Source organism: Malaya genurostris, chromosome 1 (genome assembly GCF_030247185.1).
Source record: "Malaya genurostris strain Urasoe2022 chromosome 1, Malgen_1.1, whole genome shotgun sequence".
Taxonomy (NCBI): Eukaryota; Metazoa; Arthropoda; class Insecta; order Diptera; family Culicidae; genus Malaya; species Malaya genurostris.
In genome coordinates, this window is record NC_080570.1 from 38,375,845 (window position 1) to 38,400,177 (window position 24,333).

Consider the following 24,333-nt stretch of genomic DNA (forward strand, 5'->3'; position numbering starts at 1 on the left):
TCGAAAGTATCCGTTCGTCGTATGGTCGATACGGACGTAAACAAGAATAAGGGTGTATAAATGGATTTCACAACAGATTTCCATATCAATTTGGGATTTGTCCATTGATTGATAGACTTATATCTCGTCACTGGAATCAAATACTAAAAGATAGCTCAGACAGAAAAGTTTAATTTTTTTCTTACTTTTTGTGAGATCTGAATAAATCTGTATTAAATTGAGGAAATCTGTATAAAATCAGTACTCTGTATTAAATCTGTATAAGCATGTAAAAATCTGTATAATACAGATAAATCTGTATAAATGGCATCTCTGTCTTAGGGTGAAGTCGGTGAAGCCACTCAGAAGCAGCGCTGCCAACTATACCGATTTATCGGTATTTATACCGATTTTTGTGCTCGATACAGGCGTAAAGATATAGCCTCTCAAAATGCCAATAATTCAATTTTCATACAGATAAATACCGATTTTCATTTTTTTGTGTTTGGTTCGATAGGGTTAAAACAGGTGGAGCGATATTGTACAGATTGATTTTTTCGTCATATACAGATTATTGGAAAAAAAAAGTTGGCAGCTCTGTCCAAAAGTGAAGATGAAGAAGAAGAATAATTCACTCTGAAAAAACAATGTTTTCTTTGCTTTGTCGGGCTATCTCAAATAGATTTGCCTGAGTGCAATCACATCATCTAGCCAAAGAAACACAACAGTTCTATCAATGACATGTCACAGCCGGTCGCTTCCATTCGGAGTACCGTTTATGTGTCCAATTTACCATTTGATCTAACCAACATCGATGTTCGGAAGATATTCGAAAAGTACGGACAAATCGCAAGGTTGGTAGGTACACGAAAGTGCATTACCACATAGAATAAAAACAAAATCAAACCATTCTAGGGTTACAATTCTACGAGAACGGAATACCCGCAAAAGCAAGGGAGTTGCTTTCATACTGTTCACGAACGCGAAGGAAGCGGATCAATGTTGCACGGCTGTAAACGACGTTGAAGTACCGTGAGCGTATTCTTTACTACTAGTGCTTAAAACTTTTTTTTGTAGATGTTTGGCCGCACATTGAAAGCTAGCATAGCCAAGGATAACGGCAAAGGATCGGCGTTTGCCAAGAGGCGCGATTATCCGGACAAGAGTCGCTGCTACGAATGTGGCGAACGTGGTCACACGAGCTACCAATGTCCCAGGAACGTACTCGGAGATAAATCTCCACCCAGGACCAAGGGAAAACGAAGAGGGACTACTAGTAAAAAGCAAAGCTATGATGCGGCTGAGTTGGACAGTGGTGATGAGGGTGATGACCGGCTGAAACGAATAGTGGATCGTCAGGAGCAAAACTCGGTGGTGGGCACGAAACGAATCAAGTACAAGAGGAGTGATTACTTCAGTGATGACGAGGAAGTGGAAGAATATTGAAATGCCACTGTTCGGAAAGTGCAGTAACCACTCTCAGATAGTCAAAAAAAGATTCTTCAAAACACGTCGAATTGATCGAAAGCCGAATTACTATTTCAATGAGTGCGATTCTATTAGAAACATAAAAATCTCTAAAGCTTTGAATTTTACTTCTATTTATCGACATATTAGTATGTGATAGTTTGTAAATAATGTGACGACGCTCAACCAATAACCAATCTCTCACAGTCTTAGCCGAAAAGAAATAATAGAATTCTTAACACTATCATTCCCGACCAAATTTTTGTTCTTTCTAAATTACGCTTAATTTATTCTACTTTTAACCTTTTGATGGCCAACCATGAAAATGTGTTCGTAAACGACCCGCGAACCTGTACCTAAAAATTAGACCACTACTGCTAGTACTTGAGAGGACATCGAATGACGAAATAAACTTCGCAGGTTGTTTGATTCTTAGAGATAACTTTCTCACTGGTGGAATGGAAGGTGTGAGGAGAATTGTGGTGAGCCGATATAGTATGAAAATCTCAATCTCACTGGGACATGGACAGACGCTGCACACTGTTGTACGGTGGCAGTTTGAATTGCCAGCCTTGAACTGTAGACAAATGTGCGTTTGCTATCGGTAACTCAGTCATTCTACCGAACAAAGCTTGCTGCCGAAGGGAATGTAACGAGTAGCAGAAGAAGCGAACATATTACAGCTCTCCTTGCTCGCCACCACGCTTGATGACTTTGAGCTTCTCCTGTTTCGGTTTCGGAATGTCATCGGGAATCTTTTCGTGTATGGGAGCCGGTTCCGGTTTCTTTTCCGGTGCTGGTGTTGCGGTTGGGGGTTTGGTTGGCTTCTCCGGTTTTTCCTGTTTCTTCACCGGAGCTTCGGTGACCGTCGGGGGTTTCGTTGGTTTAGGTTGCTGTGGAGTTGGGGTAGCTTTCGGAGTTGGTTTTGGGGTGGTTGTGGTCGTTGTGGATGTGGTGGTAGTTGATGGAGGTTTCGGCGTCGTTGTGGTGGTGGTGGTGGTAGTAACTGTTGGATGATAAAAAAGAATTAGATGTTTCGGAATAATTAACAGGATTTTTGTTCATACCTGGTTTTGGAGTCGTGGTGGTCGTGGTTGTCGTTGGTTTTGGCGTTGTACTGGTCGTAGTGGTTACAGTTGGAACTGGTTCTGGTTCAAAATGAACATTCTGTATGCGAACCTTCGGAACCTTAATCTTCGGCATTTTAACACGTGCCAGATATTTGTTGTATGGCGAACCAAGGTACAGATAGTCGCCAAGTTCAACGACGTGAGAAATTGATGCTAATGAACGATCAAAACCGTGCAGTGAGCCAACAATGTTTCCTTGCCAATCCAGGCGGACTACCGTTACGCGATCCGCATTCATAAACGATACCATTTCAAAGTGTCCAATGGCATGCAATATCCGTTGAGAATGGACTGATGGCCAAACTTGATGCAAAATGCGGAAAGGCATTTCAGCCAGATACAGCAATCGAGCGAGAAATTTACGGATTAACGGAACCTTGCACATTAGATGACCAATCGATGGATTCTCTTCATCAGCAGCCATCACAAGTGGAGCCCACAGACCCTCTTCGTCAGCTATCAGATTATCCAGTGCGCCAGGTATACCATCAACGAACACATCGTCTGTTCCTGCCTTTGGACCCTTCAAGTATACTCGCCGAATCACCGACGACATTGTCTCCGCCACTAACACAAAGTCTTCCTGGGGACTCAACACGACACCGTTTGCAAAGTACAATTTATCCAACAGAGCCGTGTTTCGTCTTGTTTTCCGATCATAATGGAACAAACGACCAGAAGGATTTGCAAAAACTGTATACAGTCCATCGTGTAGATCAACATCGGAAGAGGAATCGGTCCAATAAATGTCTCCATTCTTGGCCACTGCCACCGAATTGAAAATATGCGGCTTTCTTTTGATGTTCTTGCCATCGAGTGCAATATCACCCGACACAAGCTGCTTTTTATCACCGGTGGACAGCTCCACCAACCAGATCCCGTAGTACGCATCGGCAACTACCAAACTATCGCTTTGAGTGTCAAAAGCCAATCCCAATGGGCGTCCGCAGATCTGTTCCTCGAAGGAATATTCTGAAAGAAAAACAACAAACAGAGTTCAAATTTTTTTGACTAAAATTTAATTCATTGCCCGGCTACTCACCGCAAGGTTTACCCAATTTGGCCACGTGGGTAATGTGGGGCCCATTTATACGAACAATCTCACCACCATGCACCGTGGCGTACAGGTCTTTTCCACGCACCAACAGTGCTTCTGGTCCATACAATTTACCCTCGAATAATCGTTCGGCATTATCAAGATGATTGTTCGGCTCCAGACCTCCCTTCAGCTCCTTCAGTGGTGGTAAACTGAAAGAAGAATATTAGTTGCAGTTCACTAAATGTACTATTTTCATTTTTCTTCGGAAGTAAATGAGAAAAGTTCTAGGCACATGTACCATTTTCGCATGGTTTACTATGATTGTATGTGGCTTGCTAAGATTTCTTCTAAACGATCAAGGAAACTCAGATGACACATGTCGTTTTCGTTTGAGATTGCCACCGAAATTAACGGGGGTGTGAACAAACCCGATATGTCAAGTTCGAAACTGGCTTCAAACCCTTCAAACAAACGGTTTGACAGCAGTTAGTGTGGAAACTAGGTTTGGTTTGGCATCAACCGAAAACGACATTATCATTGATTATAAACAGTATAGTCAGATGCATTCATTTATGAAAGGTACTTCAATTATTATCAAGTTTTTGCATCAATCATCGACTAATGGTTTTGCAGATCTTCAACACCAATCTTAATTAGCCTAGAGAAATACGCAAACCTAATTGCCACCCGGTCAGTGCAATTTTATTGAATAATGCGTTAGATTTGAGATAAACACAAAACCTGATTGTGGATTATGAAAATAAAATCTTATCTCAAAAGTTTGGCATTCAAATTCATGAGAACTCACTGAGTCTCACCCCATGAAAAATTTCCTTACATCACAACTCGTTTTCAACTACCAGTGGAAGACATGTCTGAGGTCCCGCTCGCTTACCTAAATGCCTCGAACGGAAACGTCGTTTTCGGTGGCAATCCTGGCAGCAGGACGATTAGAAAGAAAAACACCAAAAAGTTGACCACTCGAACCCGTATCTTGTACAGCAGCCCCATTTCGGTAGGGTTTTTCTGTGCTGTTTCTTTCGATTTTTTTCGCTGTCACGTCGCGGCCGGCTTCGATAGACTACTAACCCAATTGAAGGGTTTCTTTCTCGGAGAACCCAATAACTACGGTATCAGTTTTGATAGGTTTTTATACCACCCTCTTTTTTTACATCAATGCAAAGTTTGAGCCATCTGATACCATATTCGGCCACTTTCGAATATCGCACTTAGTTCGATCTTCTATCACGGATGAAAAACGATTGATGACACGGCATTAACTAACAGCCACACCACATCAGTAAGATATTATGTGACATTGGATCATCAGTGCCAGAATACACACTGAGAAAACTTGATACGTGTACAAAGAAGATAAATCCAGGGTCGTATCACGCTTAAAAATCTCGGTTAATTTTTCAAAAGGGCGTATAAGCAAGTAACTGTTTCTCTTTAATCACTTCGACGACACGACCTGCCACTCGACTATTAAAACTGTATCGCAAATTTAACTACCCCTCAGTAACTGGTAATGTCAAAACGAAATCGCTTAAAAAAATGTTGAAACTGGCAACACAAGTTGGTAAATTATTGATTTTGAAAAACTGTTACCAGTAGCCTTGGTAACTACATATGGAATGTAAACAAAAACAAGAGATTCTCACTTAAAACGAAACCACTGAGTGTAGTTGGCCCGCTGGCAGGTATTAAATTTATTATTTCAGAGAGTTTTGAGTCATTTTGGCTAATTTTTTTTAAATTTGTATCTCTTTTTTAATGAACTGGAACAATTTCGTCGCTGCCACAGAGAGGAAGGCTTTTATCATTTCATATTCATAGCTAGAAGGTTGCATTGTCGGGTGGTAGTGAATGATTTGCCTATGGGTACATTTACAGCGCGCAACTGTGTTTGGAACTCAAAATAATGCGAATTAGGAACATAAAAAATTGTTTTATGCAACTATCGTAAATAATGCTTTTAATTGAATAAAGTTTTCTCGTAGTAAAAGGACATATAAACAAAAATAAAAATAACATGATATTGAAAGAATCGGTTGTCTTTTTCTGACAAAATCAAAATGAAAATAATTATTCAAAAGCAAAATTATTAAAGCATGAAATAAAAATACATATATTTTGAAAATAATTCAAGAATATCTTAATTTTTTTTATTACCACTAGCGTTTTTGAGAAGTCGAAAGTGTTTCTCACTGCAATTTATTGTTAATTTCGTTTGGTATTTCGTGGACATGTCTTACGATCGTTTTTCAGAAATGAAGTGAACAATTAACTAAATTATGTATATCTGGCTTAAATTTACATATTACTGTTCGTAGGAAACGAATAGAAAGATACTGGTTCTCCTTCACGACTGAAACTCCCAGCAACGCAACAATGTCTTCCCATTATCGAAGATGTTTTCCTGACCTATCAAAACTAATCATTGCATGCTGCCACTGTAATTCTCTATGACTAACAAAATTCATATTTGAAAATGAAAGAAATGATCTGTAAAAACATGGTAACTATCACATAGCAACTAGTCAACAAACTAGAAGATTACGCTACAAAAAGAATCATGAATATTCGGACTTCTGTGTATAATATCACAAGATTGTATAATTTAGAAAATGTAAATATATTTTCTATATAGATACGGTAATTACGGTATACGATCAAAACCTACGTAGTAATTATTAATTGTATATTATAACAAAAACAGTGGAAGTAATCATCTTGAAACCGCTTCAGTTTCCGTGCAAAATGTCGCATTTCCTCACTCTGGCTGGTTTGGTAACCGTGGAACTGCAGGATAATGACTTGTTAAACTGCTCTATTTGTTTGCCCATGTCCAGAAGCATTTTCGAAGTCGGCGAAAGAATGTTAACTGCAAATAGAAAATTTTTATTTAATAATAAAATTCAAGCACTCACCTGCACTCAGCTTCATCATAATTTGCATCGATGATGATTAAAATTATTTAGTTGCTCTCCGGAATTCACTAAATAACCGGAAAAGACACAAAAATAAAATCGGTGGAATTATTCCACAACAATTTTAAACTGTTTGTTTATTTATTCTGGTGCTCCTTGGTAACTAGTTCATAGCAACCTAAACAGTGTTGCTCGAAAAGTTAGTTTTTGTCATTTTCAAGGGGTCGCTATATTTATGGTAACTGGTGGTAAATCGCTCACGAACACTTTTTATTCCGATTTTTCTTCGGAGTGTCTGGTCGTGTCGTCGATCACTCTCTCTTTCGATTATTGTGATGTGATTAAAAAGATTTTCTTGGATATCACTATTCTGTTTGAAAGTCGAAAGTTTCGGGTATCATTTCATGTAAAGGGTTGAGTGATAAACGTGGAAACCGCTTGGTAATTAATAGAAGAGAAAGTAAACAGAGAGAAACTGTCACTTGCTTATACGCCCTTTTGAAAAATTAACCGAGGAATTATTGACGGGGAATTGCCAGAGAACTTTGACTATTTGAGCTCAAATTTAAACACCAAACAAATAAGTAGTTTGGCAGCTCTGTTGTACACTCACGGATGCTGTGTGCACTGATATATTTGCATACGAAATAATTGTTGTCAAGTTTGTTTACAGTTTCCACTTAATCCTTAGTTTTTTTCGAATTCCGTATTGGATTTCAAACTCAAAACAACGCAACATCTTCTATGTTTAACTTTATGAATCAAGAAAACGACGATGTTCGCAAATTATCAAATAGAGCAATATAGGAATCGAGTATCAATCGCGGAAATAATTACAAACAATGCAATATTTCTTTAAACAATCTTTCGGAATGGGTCAAACTTTTGTTTGAAAAGTTAACCTTCAACTTCTATAATACTGAACGATATTTAGATATTGATGCAAAGCGAGGTTGTGCAATCAATTTTCCTAATCGAAATTAAAAGTTTAAAGAATTACTGTGCGGAAAAAACTACCAGACCTATTATTATTTCAGCTCAGAGGTAACAAGAAAAATCAACATTAACAAACCGTAGGCCATTCCGAATGTCCGAATGGTTAACAAGATGTATTCTCAAGCGAAAAATTTTAAAGAATTCATTGAAATTCTAATTCTTCTTCTAATATTCTTCGATCATTCAAATTCCAACCGCAAACAAATTCACTGGAGAATAAACATTCCTATGTATTTTGACAGCTTCGCTCGAAAACATCATCGTTTGAACTAACGATGATTTTTTTGAACTGTCGTTTGAAGGCCTGTTTCAACTGTCGTTAGAAGACCGAGAATCCATACAAGCAAAACAAAAAATCATTGTGCCTTTCAAAATGTCGAACTTTGCTCTTAAAAGTCTTTATAAAACATAAATTTAACCAGAAAAACTTCTAAAATAAGTAAACTTTCAAAACAACAGTGGTAGAACCAAATACAAATAACTTTTAGTCTGCTTAGCGGTTTGAATCGAACTGCTAGGCGTGAGATGGCAGTTCGATTTGAACTGCTTCCATTGCATGAAAAATTGATTCACAATTAGATCTATGGGTTACAATACATTTTACTGTATCTTGACAAAAAAAAAATCATTTCCAATGACTTAATATATTGTTTCTACGTTTCACAATTGAATTTTTTGTTCACGTGGTGTTTCAAACAATATGCAATCTGTACATTTGATTGTTTTCCAAGAAAACACAAACGAAGTAAATTTTATGATTTGAATTGTTACGATACTTAAGAACCTATACATTCTATTGTAGAAAGCATGTTCACAATTAATTCAATAGTGTAGAACAATACATCAAAATATTTTTCAATGGTCAAAGCAAAATTGTGGAAGGTTTTGTAACAACAAATCCTATTTTTTTCTACAATATTTTTTATTCGTGTTCAAGCACGAATAAAAGCTGAAGCTGAAGATGGAACGGGAAGAAATGGACAAAAAATATGTGCTTTTGCACAAACCGACAAAACTCCTAAATGTCCAGTAGGTTTTGTAAGTTAATGGCCCAATCACCCGAATTTTATTTTATGTATACCTACACCCAATAAACTTATATGCCTATGAAAATATAAAACTTTACTTTTAAAAGGCTTCGAAAAATCGTAAATTTAACCAGTATTCGTAAACTCGTTTTCGCCTGAGACAATACGATTTGTTGTTACAAAACCTTCCACGATTTTGCTGTGACCATTGAAAAATATTTTAATGTATGGTTATACACTATTCAATTAATTGTGAACATGTATTTTACAATAGAATGTATAGGCTGTTAAATATCGTAACAACTCAAATCATAAAATTTTCTTCTTTTTACGTGTTTTCTTGGAAAATAATCAAATGTACAGTTTATATATTGTTTGAAACACCACGTGTACAATAAATTCAATTGTGAATCGTAGAATCAACATACTTAATCGTTGGAAGTGAGAGTAAATCTTGTCAGATTACAATAAAATGTATTGAAACCCATAAATATAATTGTGAACTAATTGTTTATTTCATGTTGGTGTAATTAAGTGATTTGCAAATAGCAAATATTTTACGTCTGCTTAGCGGATTATGTTGATCAGCTAGGTGTCATTAGCAGTCCAACAGAATCTGCCAAGGCACAGCAAAGCAAAGTTCTGGCATTACATTCCTTTTGTGGAATTTGGCCTTTCTGTTTCAACAGACTTCGCAACCGATTCTTAGTGTACAGAATCATTGCATGGCTAGTACTATGGATCCTACTGACACTAAGAATTCTTCCAGGTCGGGGCTCGAACATACGACAACTGGCTTGTAAGACCAGCGTCCTATGCATTGAACCGCCAACCCGGGCAAGGCACTGATGAGCTGAATTCGAAACGTAAAACAATCAAAACAGTCATGTGCGCTTTAGCACAAACCGGTGCCCACGAGCTATCAAAACCTAAACGCCTATTGCAGTTGAAAGTTTTTCTGATTTCGAAAAAAATGAGTTTAAAAGTATAAACTTTTTAAATAAAATTAACAGCGGCCCTTACACGTGACAATATTATTGTCGATCCAAAGTGTTGTCAATACCATCAATCCAATTGACTTGGTAACTTGAGTCCGCATTTTTGAAAAAATCAAGCGCTTGGAGCTTCAAATATTGCAACTGACCTTTGAAACATTGAGAGAAGAGTTCATTGCACATATTTGACGGTTTTCCCTCTGGAGAGAAAGTATTTTCGGATTGATGAACAGTTTTGATTTTTTGGCAATATTTTCGTCAATCCAATGAAGTTTCCACTACACGATCAAAAGTATCGTCAATACTCCTTGTATTGACAATAGTATTGTCTCGTGTAAGGGCCGCAAATAAAACTCTCGAAGGGTCAATAAAATTACTTTATTAATGAGTCTACTTGTTCACGATTACTGAGCCAATATTGTAAACTTGAGTTAATCTCTGGTTTGATATTGAGCAATTTTCCAGAAACGTGTGCGAATGGATTTGTAGTGTTCTAAAGCTGAAACTTTTTAACACTTTTCTCTTGGTATCGAAGAAGTCAGTGTATGTTGACATCTGTTTCTTCTTCCCCTTTTCCCCATGGACTTCATGGTAACATGCAATTTATGTGGATGCCTCATAGATGAGGCAACGGTGATGAAAGAGAATTTACATGCTACTGTTTTGTAATTCAACTAGGAAATTACTCATGGACACTAGTGTTATCAAACGTTACATCAAGAGAAGTGAGTGAATAATTTGACCAATACTTGGCATTGTTGTAGTTCAAAACTCAAGTTTCATATTATGGAACGTAATCACCGGGCGATTCCTTGCTAGCATTCGACTGCCATACATCTGAAGCAATTGAAGTTAGTGTTCTGCTGCATCAGAAAATTTTGCTGATCCTTCTGGATGAGCGTCGTCGCATCTTATCACGAAAACCAGGAAAATTTGCTCATTTACTGTGAACATAAAACTGTGTGATTTTTATATTTGCTGAGAGCATTTTCGATATACTTCGATGTAATGGTGTATAGAATTGATTTTGCACGCAAAATGTTACAGAGGACGAGAACGAGTTTTGCTGTCCAAGCGTCCTTTTAGGTACGTATTACAAATTAAGGGATTAAGGCGTGCAGATTCGAACAACGTTTCTTGATTCTGGTTCGATTGATACGACCAAATGTTAGTTTGTCAATACAGCTTCCGCAAAAAATACGTATTGTGGATGACACTAATGTCATTCCTCTTGATCCAGTTCTAGATCGATCTGAAGAATTTATGTCAAACCGGTTTCTGTTGGCAAAGTTGTACGATCATATAAGCGGATTCATTCACAGTATCGTTAAGTTTCTTTGCAGAGTTTTCACAGCACTGAACCCGCACCATGGAATGCAACTCGCTGGACACCAGTTCCGACGGGTGCAGAGAAGAGGGCAACAGTTGCGAAAGCCGAAAGCGGTTTCGTAATCACAAGCGGTTTCGCAGCACATTTAGTCTGTTTGGTCGTTCCAATCAATCGATTCGGTGCGAAAATATTCTGCTGAAAGTACTGAACCGACAGCACTGTGGATACTTCAATACCGGACTGAACCAACGGTCGAATCGGGCCGCCTTTCGCCAGGTACCGGATCATCTAAGCTTTTGCCTGAAAGACATCGTTCCGTACTGCTATCTGCAGGGGTGAGTTGGTAGACCGATGCTGGAATGCGAATGCGATTCACAACGTTGCTTGGTTTCTCGTTTACAGGCACGTATTTATGGGTCTCTCAGCATGTGGGCAGTTTTTGGTCAGCTATAAAGTTGCTTACGATTATGACGAGGAGATTACTCACGAATACAATTTCTCCTCCAACTATAAATACGAGTAATTATGCCACCGGACGTGGTTCCATTGGTGATATTGAAATATTCGTTTTGATTATTTCGCAGATTGTACTTCTGGATCTATCGGCCCCACTTCTTGCTCAGTAAGTACTTCCAGGTGTGTCTATTCGACGACCATGGAGTGGACGATATCAAAACCGTGTCGATTACGCAGTGGAACACCGATCAGCAACTGTTGATTGTTCATGGAGCAAGCGAGAAAGAAGACTTCGATTCGTACATAACCGTAGTTCGTGTACCTAAGCTGGGTTGTTTGGAATGCAAAAAGTTGCGTGATGCCGATGAAGAAGAAAGTGAGGAAATCCTGTACGCGATCAAAAGTGAAGCACATTCTAATGGGAAATTTTGATTTTTTAGGTAATCGGCAAGATATTCTCTGCATCAAATGTAACATGACGATCCACACCAAGTACCGTAACTCAGACTCGGGACCGAAGTTTAATCCACGGTTTAATCTGAACTGCCCCGGTTACATTATTATGAGTGAAAACAGTTTTATTCATACGGTCAACATAAACTTGGACATGCATCGATGTCCTCAGAAGAGGCCCTCTGGCGTCATAAGTAGTAAATACATTTCCAAATCACATGGAGATCGACAACGAAATGAAGAAACTTCCCCAGCAGTGGTTTCGCCTACTTCCGAGATGGTAATCGACATGACCCTTGAACCTGTGAAGCCTTTGACCGGCGGTGGTTGCCCGTCAACGTCACCAGAACCGCAGACTTCGATAAGCATCGCCGATCAAATCATTGCCGATTTTGCTGAATATGAGACTGAAACGTTCGAATCTAAATGCTCGCAGCCCCTGTCCCCGTTGCATCGCACCACCAGTAGGTTATCTTCCAATGCGTCGCATTCTTCCACGACTACCCACTATCCGGAGAATTTCGATGAACTCGTCATCACCTGTGATCACCGCGGTTCCGGGGTGCACCCTCCTAGATCCTCCATAGTCACACGTGGTGCCGCAGCCCGGATGGAATCCCTGTCACCCTCGTCCAACGTTCGTCTGGTCAACCATCGAAACAACACTAATGTAGAAATAAGACTAACGTCTCCGGAAAACCGTGGACCGAAGTCATCCATCGTTACCCGGGTCGATCTCCAAGCAGGTCCTTCCTCATCAGCTGGTACTACCGCTTCCATGCGGTTCGCCGCTGCCAAAAGCAATGCTCAACATTTGTCGATTCCGGTGGTGAAGCCGGAACCGTGCGAATCAACTTCTAGTTCCTCGTCGTCGACCGGCCGGACTCCGCTGCGAAGGCGTTCATATCTCTCTACCAGAGCGACTGAATCTAATGTTCCTAGTAATAGTAATCAACCGGACAGTGGCGAAGGTGCTTCCACCGACGTTGCGTCCAGGGCCTACGAATTTTCCGAAGACAACGAACGTTGCGAAAAGATCAGCACCTTTCGAAAACGTCGTCTAGCTGATAAAAAATATGAATTCTCCGAAGACAGTAGCCACGGCGATAGTGTAATCGTCCCATTCAACCGATTGCGTAGTCAAATCCGAACTCGTTCGGCCGCTAGTCAAAGTGTACTGTACAGTCCGTCGCATTTGGTGGGCTACGAAATGTCAACCCATCTGCATAGGGCCTCCCCCAACCATGGCTTTCGATCTCCGTGTGGTTCTCCGGTTGGCAATCGCTACCTGCGATCTCCACCCGGGATTCGATCACCCAACTACTACAGGCACCATTCTCCGGTCGCCACACCACCGACCGGACCGAACCGACCGCCGTGTGCTGCTCAGCTTCTTAAAATGTCAAATTTTGACCCGAAAGACTACATTCATACGAGCGGTGGCAGCGGCAGTGATGAAATTCCGAAGTTTTTCATCGATGCCATTCAAAAGTTCAACGAGAAAAAACTACAAGCTGATGGAGGCGGAGGCAACGACGAGAATGTTAACTCCGACAATTTACCCATGCCGGCGAAAACCGATCCGAACGGGACCGCATTGGAGCTCAAACCGGAACGGCCGGTTTGTTCGAAAAAGATCGTCAAGATTTATGTCGAAGAGGACGATGCGAATTCGGTGTTGACGACGGAAGACGGTGAGTTTTTTTTCTTTGTTCTGTTCGGAGGAAGGGTAGTTTAAATGTCAGTCTAGTTGGAAGGACCGTTTTTTGAATGTTGTTGCTTTATTGGCGCTTTATTTTCTTCTCTCAACAGACGACTGCATCTCGCCGGGCTACCACGCATCGCTGCCAATGGAAGTGCACGGGTCCTGTTACTCCAACATGCAAATCGTCACACCGGCATCGTACAGCAAACTCAACTGTCCGGCCGTCGTGGTGACCCAGAACTCATTCGACATGGAAACATTCTCGTTCCACGTGGCCAATTACATATGCACTAAGAACGATAAGAAATATGGCATTTTATTCGATTCGGCCTACGAACTAACACACGTAAGTAAAAATGTGTATCTAATCGGGATCTTAAAATTCAGCTGAAATCGCACTATTCTAGGTCTGCCCGCTAACGGAAACCATTACCTGTACCATGGTGCTGCAGTTCACTGCGAGTGACACGAACAAACTGAAACAGTGTCACAACTGTTCGACTACCATCGACTGTCACACCCATCGCAAAATCTATCAGTGCCGTTCGTTGTTCACCTGGAATATGACCACCGGCGATTGGACGGTGTTGGACTATGGCAGTTTGTCGTCGGGTCCCTATCTCGAGTTGAAAAAGCTGGCATCCAACTACAGCCGTCTGCTGGTGAAGCTACGGAAATTTACCCGAAAATTGTTTGCATCTTCATCGAACGAACGGGACACGGTTCGTACGTACGAGTATCTGAACCATCTACGGGTGCTAGATTCAAACAATGAAAAAACCAAACAAAGGCTGATTGATCTGGAGCACATGATCGAATTCTACCGGAAGCAGATCAACGACCCGGACGATAGCGATGACAGTGATGAGGATTCCAGCAGTTCGATCGGTTCCTCCAGGAATGACGACGACGACGACGAAGCAAACACGGTGGTGGGAGACACGCTCACCTCCGACACGGTTAGTGACGAGGATGATATTTAATGTAGGAATAGGTTTATTCATCGAATCGCTTTGATCGGTATTCCATTCATCTTAGGTAGGAATTCATTTTTTTTTAAGAATTCGTTAATTGAGCAATTGATATTAATGTGCATAGTGTTCGTATTTCTGTATGTTTTCCATCAAATGCTCGACTTGACGAAGCAATTAATGGATGTTGCGCAACTCGAAGTCCTTCACTAAAGGGGACAGTGAACAATCCGCCAAATTGATAAATTTGATTGTAAGAATAAAGATTACGTCTTCTCACCGTAATGGATTTCATGACGAAATGAAACTAAAAAAAAGTGTTTTATTTCACTGCATGCGATGTTTACACGATATCTTCGAAACGCTTTATAGGTTAAAATTTTTGACCGCGCGATATCTAAGAAAACATGCATCGTTTCGGAATTTCAATCAGCAAACATAAAAACCATCTCAATTGAGAAATCAGCATATATTCACAAGCCATACGGACATTCTACTGCGAATCACTCGAGCTCGAGCTGGAACTGTCGGTGGACATCACCTCGACGTCATCCTGGGAGGCATCCTTGTGGGATCGAGTATCCAGCGACACCGAACCGGCACCGGATCCCATCGACATGTGCAGCTCACCGGACGGATGCCAAGCGAACTGATTTTGCGCCGATGCGGGAATTTCGCTAGCTGCGGGAGCTCCCGCTACACCGGTACCACCGGCGGCCCCAGCCGTTGTGTTCCGATGCATTTCGTTCAAACTATTCTGGTGCTGCAGATTGTGCCCGTTGATGTTCAGATCGGACTTGCCCAGGAAACCCAAACGCATCTCGATGTCAGTCGGGTACGGTCGCCGAAGATCTCCCTGCTGCCACGTTAGCGGTGCGCATATCGCATTGGATGCACTGATCCTGTGTGCGAATTTGATTAATTCTTCCGAAGATACAGGCCGCTTAGTTGCCTTCGATATACTGGCCAACTTCTGACGGGCTTGGAATATAGAAGTCGCAAGGATATGTTCCGCTTCTTTGAGCTGCTTCTGCAGGTGATTGATTTCTTCGTCCTGTTTCTTCACTTGTTGCCGGAGGCCATCCATTTTTTTCTCTATGCCAGCTTGTTCGGCTGCCAGTTGAAGCGTAGACTTCATTTCTTTATCCTTGGACACCAGCAACTCAACCAGCTGGGAATGGTCCGCACTGGACATTTTTTGGTGCTTCGGTGCAATCGTATTCTCAATTAGCTCCCTACAAATTGTTGTTTTAGATCCAATTACAAACCGACATGCTTTTCAACTTACTTTGAGATTATTTCAATGTCGTCCACAATGGCTAACAGACGTTCCTTCGTGCTTAGATGATAGGAAGACATGTCTGACTGTTACAAACACTAATTACAAAAGGATTCTTTTTAATATTCACAATTTTCAGAGTAGTTGCTGTACAGAAAAATGCAATTTCGTAAACAAACTTGTGTATGACATTTATAATCGCTGTGAACGTGTCCCCTAGAGTGCCTATAACCAGAGTGACGACTTCTCATCCGTAATGTTGGCAACAATTCAAAACATTCCATTAGCTTTACATTGAGGTTTCTATGCCCGGTGAAAAATGAACGGTGGCCCTACTGAAAAATGAGTGGCCAACACGTTTCCTGATGAAAACAAAACAATATGTAAAAGCGATTCACACGCAGCATCAAGTGACTATCAGCTGCATGGAACGATTACGGAACAACAACATTAATTGTAAGCAATTCATATGAAAGGACACTACGTCAAGTTTACGGAACATTTTAACGTCGGATACGTGAGCAATATTCGGCTAAAAAAATTATAAAAATAATCTGGACGTCGACGGAAGCTGATTGATCGTCTGAATCGTATTTAATGCATGCTTTTTCTGATGAAAACAAACCAATCTCATTTGCATTTGTGGTTGTAAGTGAGCTGTCAGAGAGCCTAATTGAATTGACAGGTCGTTTGTTCGTTTGGAACCAATGTTGCTCGAATATCAAAAATACAACGAATGTCAATGATCATCGCTCGCTTTCGTTCGCCTTTGTTCGATAATCGTTCTGGTATTCGGACTTGTCCGTATATTCGGGCGCGAACGAAGCCGACGCTGCTTCGTTACTCGCACGAATATCTATTCCTTGCAGTTGTTATTCGCATTGGACATACCCCCGAATGACTTAACGCGAATATCGAACAAATATTCATACAGCGATCATCGCCAAACCTAATTCGCGATGATCGTTCATGCTGTCTTTGAAACATGCAAATTAAGATGTTTCCCCCCGCACTATTACCATAGTCTTATGTGTATGTGATGAACCATATTCCAGCATTCTCCCATTGCTGCTACCCAACGAGATATGATGAATTTATTAGATGAAGAATGCTTCGCGAAGAATGGAAACCAACGATCTTCACCGTGACGCTATTCGATCCAACTCGAAGAATAAAATAAATGAACGAATGACAAACGAATGTATAAAACGAACATGTACGATGTATACCAGCAGCGAAGAATGTATTAGTATATTCGGGTTCTCTACGATTATTGCTTATTCCTTTTGCACCCTTCTCTCTTTCGAGCAGTGAATAGTTCAACGTTGTTCGAGACTGGCATATTCGAAAGTAGTATAATCACAGCGAGGAAGCGTGAATGAATTAGTTACACGAAGAATATTTGCAACATTGTTTGGAACTGGTAGCTGTCATTCCAAACGAACAGCTGTCGCCACTCTGATTATAGGCACTCTAGTGTCCCCCATACGCCGCCGTGAACGGCAGAGATGCCAGGTAAAAAAAAATTTCAAATATCTGTAGACAGGGTCTGTAAATCTAAAAAAAAACTGCAGTCAGCAAGTATGTCTTGCTGGCAGCAATTTCTCTATAAAGTACAGAGATGCCAGATATTTTCATAGAAAATCTGTATTGATTCGTATAAAATATCTGTATTTATCTGTATTCGCTAATATGAAATTTCTACAATACAATTATGTTAAAAGGTGTTATTCCAATAGATTATGGTTATATAGTGGTAGATTAAATTTCATATCTTATATTATATTCATCGACGAAATTTTATATTTTTTTCCTATCAACAACAATTGAATTATGGTGCCATATACTTGTCTAATTTGAAAATGTTCACTTCATAAGTTGAGATGGATTTCCAAAACCCAATATGCAACGTCGAGTCAGGTAATACAACTGTCAGTCTGGCAATAATGTTTCATGATGCCAAGACTTGTCTTACTTTTAAGTTCAATTTAGTTACAAATTATAATATAAATGGATTTCAGTGTTCTTCATTAAATATCTGCACTAAAAATATATATTTTAAAAAGTGATTTGTACGTTGATTCCTAAACGTTTATCTCGTCATTGCAATCAAATACTAATAGATAGCTCAAATACTAATAGATAGTTTAATTTTTTCCTTAATACTTTTGGTGGAATCTGTATAAATCTGTATTAAATTTAAGAAATCTGTAAGAAATTTGTACTCTGTATTAAATCTGTATGCGCATGTAAAAATCTGTATAATACAGATAAATCTGTATAAATGGCATCTCTGATAAAGTATGATACGTAAAACTGACTTGGCGAGCAAAAAAAAAAAAGGTCGCGGAAATTTCAAAAGTCTGGTGAACGGCCCACCCGCTGGCTGAGCCACCAGTCCGAGACAAGAACCTTTTCAGGAGAATACGTACTAAACAACTGCCGCAGCGCCACCTACTCTTGAAAAATAAAAGCTGGGAATTCCTCCACCAGCTCAGGGAGGTATTCACCAAAAAATTAATCAAAAATCTTCTTCGAAGCGCCATCTACCGTCAAAATAAAAAGTTGGGAGCTCCTCCACCAGAAAAAAAGGATGAACAATACGTTGGACAATTTAGAAAGTAGGAAAAATTTAACAATTTCAAGCGTGTTCATATATGTTAATATCTGAAATATGTGAAACATATATCGATTTGTTATAGAATTGTGCTATGTCGAATAAGCGTATTGAATATAAAATATTACTGTTTGGAAAAATCACTTTCAGCCTAAATTATTCTACGACTAACCAATCAATTGTCCACTCACTATTTCCACATGCTAGTTATTACGACACTAATAGCACAGACTAACAGACAGGACACTCAAATTAGATTCTTCAATCATTTTAACGGTCATTTCGAATATTCCTTTATTTGGGACAATACTCACATGTATCATGATGGCACCACGTTACCCTATCAAAAACAGCCTGTCTGTCATTTAGACTGTGTTTATTTTTTTCATTTACCAACAGAGTTGCCATTCATACAGAATTACCTGTAATGTATGGATTTGTATACGTCCATGCGAATTTCATGCAGGATACATATTTAATATATATTGCCAAAACTATATACATAATTGTTCCTACTTCTCATCCTCCAACGCAATACAAAATCGAACCCGTTTTGTTACAATATTTACTTGCTTCTGGTCTGCCGCAACTTAATTTCGTGTGAAAACTACCAACACAATAAAAAATAGTCTAAATGAACAACGTTGAGTCAAATAAATGGTTACCTTCCAACATCGCGAAAAAGTTATTATATTATCAACGTAATCCAATAATTTATTGTGACGATTCATTTTCAAATATTTTGTTGAAATCAGGCATCAGGCGAGTACCGAGTCATTCGAAATTACTCTTCAAAGTGAATGTTGATGGATGACTTATTGGCCGTAATGAAAATGTTCGTTTGTGTAATGTCAGAGACATAACTGGATGTAAATACGAATAAAACTGACACGATTTCTTTACACTTTCGAATTCGAATTGATAGTTGATCGATTGTGTGAATTGCGAAACTTTCCCCCTTTTCACTACTAAAAATTTTCAACGATTTTTGACGTCGATTATCTCATTTCGGATTTGCATATTTTATTGAAAGAAGCTATCAAGATGCTGTACAGGATTCATTTCTGCCTTTTAGAAGGCCCAAATTGTGGAATTCTCTACGATATTTAGCACAGTTCGGAACATTTATCTCGAACGATTTTCGCACAGCGAAATATGTACGAAACAAATCAAATTATTTTGGATTTTCACTAAACTGATCATTTCTACCTTCGATTTGCAAAAAAGTAATCTTAATAGTTCTTTAGATAACATTTAAAGCCATTATAACGGCTGATTTTATATAATGTTGTCCACTTTTCGTTTCTTGTTTTCTTTCTCTCCAATGCAAACCATCAGCAATCCGCTCGCAGTGCGGAACTGGTTTAATGCGTCTTCTCGGCTCGACGACCGGACGGCAAATGAGAACTACGACCTGAGCGTTTGAGGTTTTTAACCATGCAGAAGGTGCGCTCTCCGATGCCGCTGTTTGAATGCGTATTCTCGCCCCGACGTCTGCTTTCATCCAACGCACAAGAAGAAATGATCGGTTTCCTTTTTATAACGTTCAGTTGAAGATATGTTGTCGGTGGCGAATAATATGATTGCTTTTGTAATTGGCTATCTCAAAAAATTATGGAGATATTATAACAATGTTTAGTTATTTTACATTGATGTGTAGAGAAATAATGAGAAATCTGTATATTTTTGAACAAATAATGAGAAATCTGTAGATTTTGGACAAATAATGAAAAATCAGTATAGTGGCCCGTGCACGATCATTAAAAGTGTCAATTATAGAAAGTAATGTCATTTTTAATGAACATGTAAGGGCAGTAATGATGAATTCTCCACACAAATTAGGAATGTCATTACTTAGCAAAGCAAAGTCCTGGCATTACATTCCTTTTGTGGAATTTGGCCTTTCTGTTTCAACAGACTTCGCAGCCGATTCAGTGTACAGTGTACAGTGTACAGAATCATTGCATGGCTAGTACTATGGATCCTACTGACACTAAGAATCCTTCCAGGTCGGGGCTCGAACATACGACAACTGGCTTGTAAGACCAGCGCCCTATGCATTGAACCACAACCCGGGCCATTACTTAGTAATCATTAAAAATGACATAAATCATTCTCTTGTAGAGGTTCATCCGTATTGAAGAATTCAACCAACTCTTCTGCGATCGCTGCGCTGCTCGAGTGGCAAGATTTGAAATATGCGATAGTGATAATATTCAGATTTTACTTGAAAATCCAAGTCCGGATTTTTACTTTTTTTTCCTATGAATCGAATACTAACATACAAAAACGTGAAAAAATTTGGTAGTGAAATTGATAATTAATGATTCAGTAACTTTCTGTGATATGCTTGTATGCTCGTTGTTTGTTATTTACAGAGAAATCGTTAGATGAAATATCAAATTCGAAGAAGTGAGATTGGGTACTGTTTCCATATCTAGGACATTCATTGTTTTTATGGTTGGATTTTGAAATTAATTGATAAATTATGATTAAAAGTTGTGTTACTAGTCTATTTACTCATGTTGTATTATCTAAATCAAATCTGTATGTGAACTGAAAATTTCAAATTTCATCCGAGATTATCCAGTGTATAGGACAATTTTAAATCATATGTTTGATGACAACACGTGAATAATCATTTTTCTTACCCATATTTGTAAGATTTTGCCATCTGCATTCGTTCAAACTCAAGTAAATTGCAAATTTTTTCTAAATAAATGGAATATGCCAAAAGAATCACCATAACGCTACCTTGTGGTGATCACTCTGAGTGGATTTTTCAATAGGTTTGTAGAAAAGACAGAAATTCGTGGGGTTGGCAACGCTGGTCAGATCTGTCAGTTTGGAAACGATTTTTTTTGGTTTTCTGTCGATTGTAAAAGAGCCCTTCTCAACCCTATCACTATTCTTTGAATGGTTAAATTTTGCAGATCTATTTAATCTGGAGAATGACGGATTTAATTCAACGGGAAATAATTTCGCTCGAAGACAGTGACGTTCTGTTGATTTGCGAAACAGTTCCCATAGATGGTGACGACAGTAACATGGATATAGTTTCGTTTTCTTCGGTATCTGATCATAACATTCAAGATATACCCTTGATTAACATAGAAATACCGAAAAATCATACGGAGAACGAACTGATATGTGATTGGAATGTGGACGAATATCGAAACGCCTTTGAGCCGGATGTACACTGGGAAATGCGTCGCAGCTTCATGGTGCAATATAAAAACAAAATACCGGAGTCGGAACTCGTTGCGTTAGCACAAGCCTTTGTTAATACCGAAGTTTTTGGAGCAGTCTACTGCGAAGAAGTAACTGCCAAGCTTGAATTGCTTGGAGAATCAATTGCAAAGCAGTATCGTATGTTCAAAAGCAAAACACCCAAAAGGATCACGGCCCGCGCAACGGAAGCTGTTCATGATTGGATGAAGCACCGTTCTGAAAGTCTCAAAGCAGCCGAGCGAAAGGATCAAGCAATTCAGTTGCTAGGTCCTGTGTTTACAGTTACTACGGTTGAGGATATATTTCGAAACTACGTTCTCTTGGATGATAACTTAGAGGAAAGTGGAAGAGAATTTGAGAAATTGGGATGCGGATGGTTCGTACATGATGTGTGGCGAAATGATCAGAAGCTTTGGGAAGCAACGTGCACTGTAGCTGGATTTCTACTGTCCAAAGCTGTTGGACCACTCAAAAAATCAAGACAAAAATGTACCGAAGAACTACTGAAATTGTTTAGGAAGAAATGTTACAAAATTAGGGTAAACTTTAGATATGAAAAATTGAACCTAAAAATAAGTTTTATACGTTTAAGGTAAATCACAACCGTTGCTGGGATGGTTATAACGTTGAACGATTGGAAGTAAGTGAAGATCTGGATATGCGAGGGAATCCGTTTGATTGTCGATTGCGGCTGCCTTTGGCCGCTAAAGATCAACTCAAGGAAGATAATGTCGGTTATCGTCTGCTAAGAAAACTTGGTTGGGGTGGTGGGCCGCTTGGTAAACATCAGGTCGGCATTGTGGATCCAATAGAAGTACAAGCCAAGCGAGGGAGGCGAGGTCTAGGATTACCACAGTTATCGTTAAGGTCAGATGGCAGTGGACTACAAACACCATCGAACAACGCGTCATATCTAGACCAACTAGATCTATCGAAGACGTCATTTCGTATTGATGTTGGTTTCTACAGAGATTTGATGAGAAATTTTAAAGCGAAACGGCTAGGGTATGATTTGATATTTTCGTCTGAATTTACCGAAACGGAGAGAGCTTTGCTTACCAAGTAAGTGAACAGTTTACTAACGATTTTCATGGCTTCGTGCCCTGTCGGTAGTGTTTTACTTTGTAGGAAGCCTTTTCCTGGAATGTTGTCGGCAGTCATTTCTTAGTCTAGGTATAAATGTTATGAAATTAATTTAAAATATAAATAAGTTATTATTATTTGTGATACAAGTTTAAACTTGAATTATCAAATAGCACAATTTCGCAAAGGAACAGGCTTCCTCAAAATGGTGTCGTCGATAAGAAATAAAGCGGCCTATGTCGTAGGCAAGAGAACTACATTTTTTCCGAAACAAGGGCGCACGAGTATAGTTTCCTTCGTGATATTTCTATCCAGTTTCGCTTCCATTCCAGAATAGCAACCGATCTAGATCTACAGTGCACTACGATTACCTACGACTACGAACACTACCAGTTCGTTCTGATGAAACATCGTGTATCGCCCCATGATCTTTTGATAAAAATTATTGTGGAAAACCATCCAATTTACAGCACGCTGTATACGGTGGAACCGCCGGAGGACGATTTAGAAAGACACAATAAAATATTGGAGCTGTGCTCTAAATGAAAAAAAAATCATGTCTTTGATATTCTATCTAACCTTGTTTTGAAGATGTTCTCTAATGAAGAAAAAAGCAACGTGTTCCGATTGATATTGGAGTCTTAAACCAAAATAAAGATGAAATTCTCAGAAGAGAAATGAATTATTTTTCTCTAAATCGTAAATCATTCTTTTATACTTCCTCTCATATATTCATATGTACTCAAGTATGTTCCCAATCATAAATGGAAGATTACTTCGAAATAATTAGAACCAATGTGTTAAGGTCGATTTGTGCATATCCATATGCCGTTTCACTGAAATGATCCGTTTCTGAAATACGTAAAAAGGTTTTTCATGCGTTATTATTATTACACTAATTCCACAGAAAGCAAATTTGAATACCGTTTTAATTGGAATAAAAAAAAATGTTTCAAGTCGCTGGAAAATTTTTCGAGGTTTTCGAAATCGTTTTTTTTCCATGCCAGATGTCTTAAAAGTGCATAAAACGTAGAGTGGAACAGAAAGCCGACTTTTTTATAAGACCAGATCTCGACGTTTGTTGGATTTCTAATATACCTGGTAAAAAATGTTGTCTATAGTCTATAGTTTTGAAGTTGTAATGTAATGTAGAAGTAGTAATGTACACTTCATCTGTATTGCTGAATCTCTATACGAAAAAATGTCTGCACCGCTGTGTAATCGGTAAACGTTTCAGTAAAATGTATAATTACTGAGAATCTCAGCAATCCTAAATTTTGTAATCAACCCGATTGACAGTGACATTATAAATGTAATTGATATTCATGTTATGAATGTGTTAGTGTAAAAGTTAGGCGATCTACATTTCGATACACTCCAGCTACAGGACTGGATGTTGCTGACTTAGGTAAAAACTTGAAGATATAAATTAATATATAATAGTTTTTCATTAGGAAATAAACCGAAAATCAGCACATAAACGTACAAAATCAGGAAAGAATTTACAATCCAGTCCGCATCTTCTCATTCAATTCCGATAGATTTCCGAAATTCAATCGGGTTCAGTAGTTCCCACATTATCGATATAACGGAATGACCCACATTATCGAAATGACGGAATGAACAATGAATTCTTACTCG

At 39.1% G+C, this 24,333-nt stretch overlaps 5 protein-coding genes across 10 annotated transcripts; 3 read left to right on the forward strand and 2 right to left on the reverse strand.

Moving 5' to 3' along the window:
- Positions 1-593: 593 nt before the first annotated feature.
- On the forward strand, positions 594-1,569 carry LOC131437633 (zinc finger CCHC-type and RNA-binding motif-containing protein 1-like). Of its 4 annotated transcripts, none has more exons than XM_058607108.1 (3): positions 594-833; positions 895-1,006; positions 1,057-1,569. In XM_058607108.1, exons 1-3 carry the CDS (start codon positions 721-723, stop codon positions 1,423-1,425), a joined length of 594 nt encoding a protein of 197 aa, XP_058463091.1. In that variant the 5' UTR covers positions 594-720; the 3' UTR covers positions 1,426-1,569. The 4 variants fall into 4 exon arrangements, with proteins under 4 accessions (XP_058463091.1, XP_058463099.1, XP_058463108.1 ...); XM_058607116.1 differs by having other exon boundaries at positions 895-991; XM_058607125.1 differs by having other exon boundaries at positions 699-837.
- Positions 1,513-4,936, reverse strand: LOC131437622 (adipocyte plasma membrane-associated protein Hemomucin). The gene is made up of 4 exons (XM_058607098.1): positions 4,511-4,936; positions 3,619-3,824; positions 2,514-3,548; positions 1,513-2,452 (listed from the first exon to the last, which is right to left on the reverse strand). The coding sequence occupies exons 1-4, from the start codon at positions 4,624-4,626 to the stop codon at positions 2,124-2,126; spliced, it is 1,686 nt and encodes a 561-aa protein (XP_058463081.1). The 5' UTR covers positions 4,627-4,936; the 3' UTR covers positions 1,513-2,123.
- Positions 4,937-10,206: 5,270 nt separating this feature from the next.
- Positions 10,207-14,799, forward strand: LOC131437654 (uncharacterized). Of its 3 annotated transcripts, XR_009230802.1 has the most exons (8): positions 10,207-10,653; positions 10,900-11,232; positions 11,300-11,416; positions 11,482-11,729; positions 11,794-13,500; positions 13,619-13,857; positions 13,919-14,549; positions 14,610-14,799. XR_009230802.1 is itself a non-coding variant. In XM_058607155.1 (7 exons), the coding sequence occupies exons 2-7, from the start codon at positions 10,937-10,939 to the stop codon at positions 14,492-14,494; spliced, it is 3,183 nt and encodes a 1,060-aa protein (XP_058463138.1). In that variant the 5' UTR covers positions 10,207-10,653; positions 10,911-10,936; the 3' UTR covers positions 14,495-14,799. The 3 variants fall into 3 exon arrangements, 2 of the variants coding, with proteins under 2 accessions (XP_058463138.1, XP_058463130.1); XM_058607155.1 differs by having other exon boundaries at positions 10,911-11,232; positions 13,919-14,799; XM_058607147.1 differs by having other exon boundaries at positions 10,208-10,653; positions 13,919-14,799.
- A 133-nt stretch (positions 14,800-14,932) lies between these two features.
- LOC131437669 (mediator of RNA polymerase II transcription subunit 4) lies at positions 14,933-15,961 on the reverse strand. Its single transcript, XM_058607172.1, has 2 exons — positions 15,771-15,961; positions 14,933-15,717 (listed from the first exon to the last, which is right to left on the reverse strand). Exons 1-2 carry the CDS (start codon positions 15,839-15,841, stop codon positions 14,976-14,978), a joined length of 813 nt encoding a protein of 270 aa, XP_058463155.1. The 5' UTR covers positions 15,842-15,961; the 3' UTR covers positions 14,933-14,975.
- Positions 15,962-21,282: 5,321 nt separating this feature from the next.
- LOC131434855 (uncharacterized) lies at positions 21,283-23,238 on the forward strand. The gene is made up of 3 exons (XM_058602103.1): positions 21,283-22,148; positions 22,202-22,671; positions 23,025-23,238. Exons 1-3 carry the CDS (start codon positions 21,330-21,332, stop codon positions 23,236-23,238), a joined length of 1,503 nt encoding a protein of 500 aa, XP_058458086.1. The 5' UTR covers positions 21,283-21,329.
- The last annotated feature ends 1,095 nt before the right edge of the window (positions 23,239-24,333 follow it).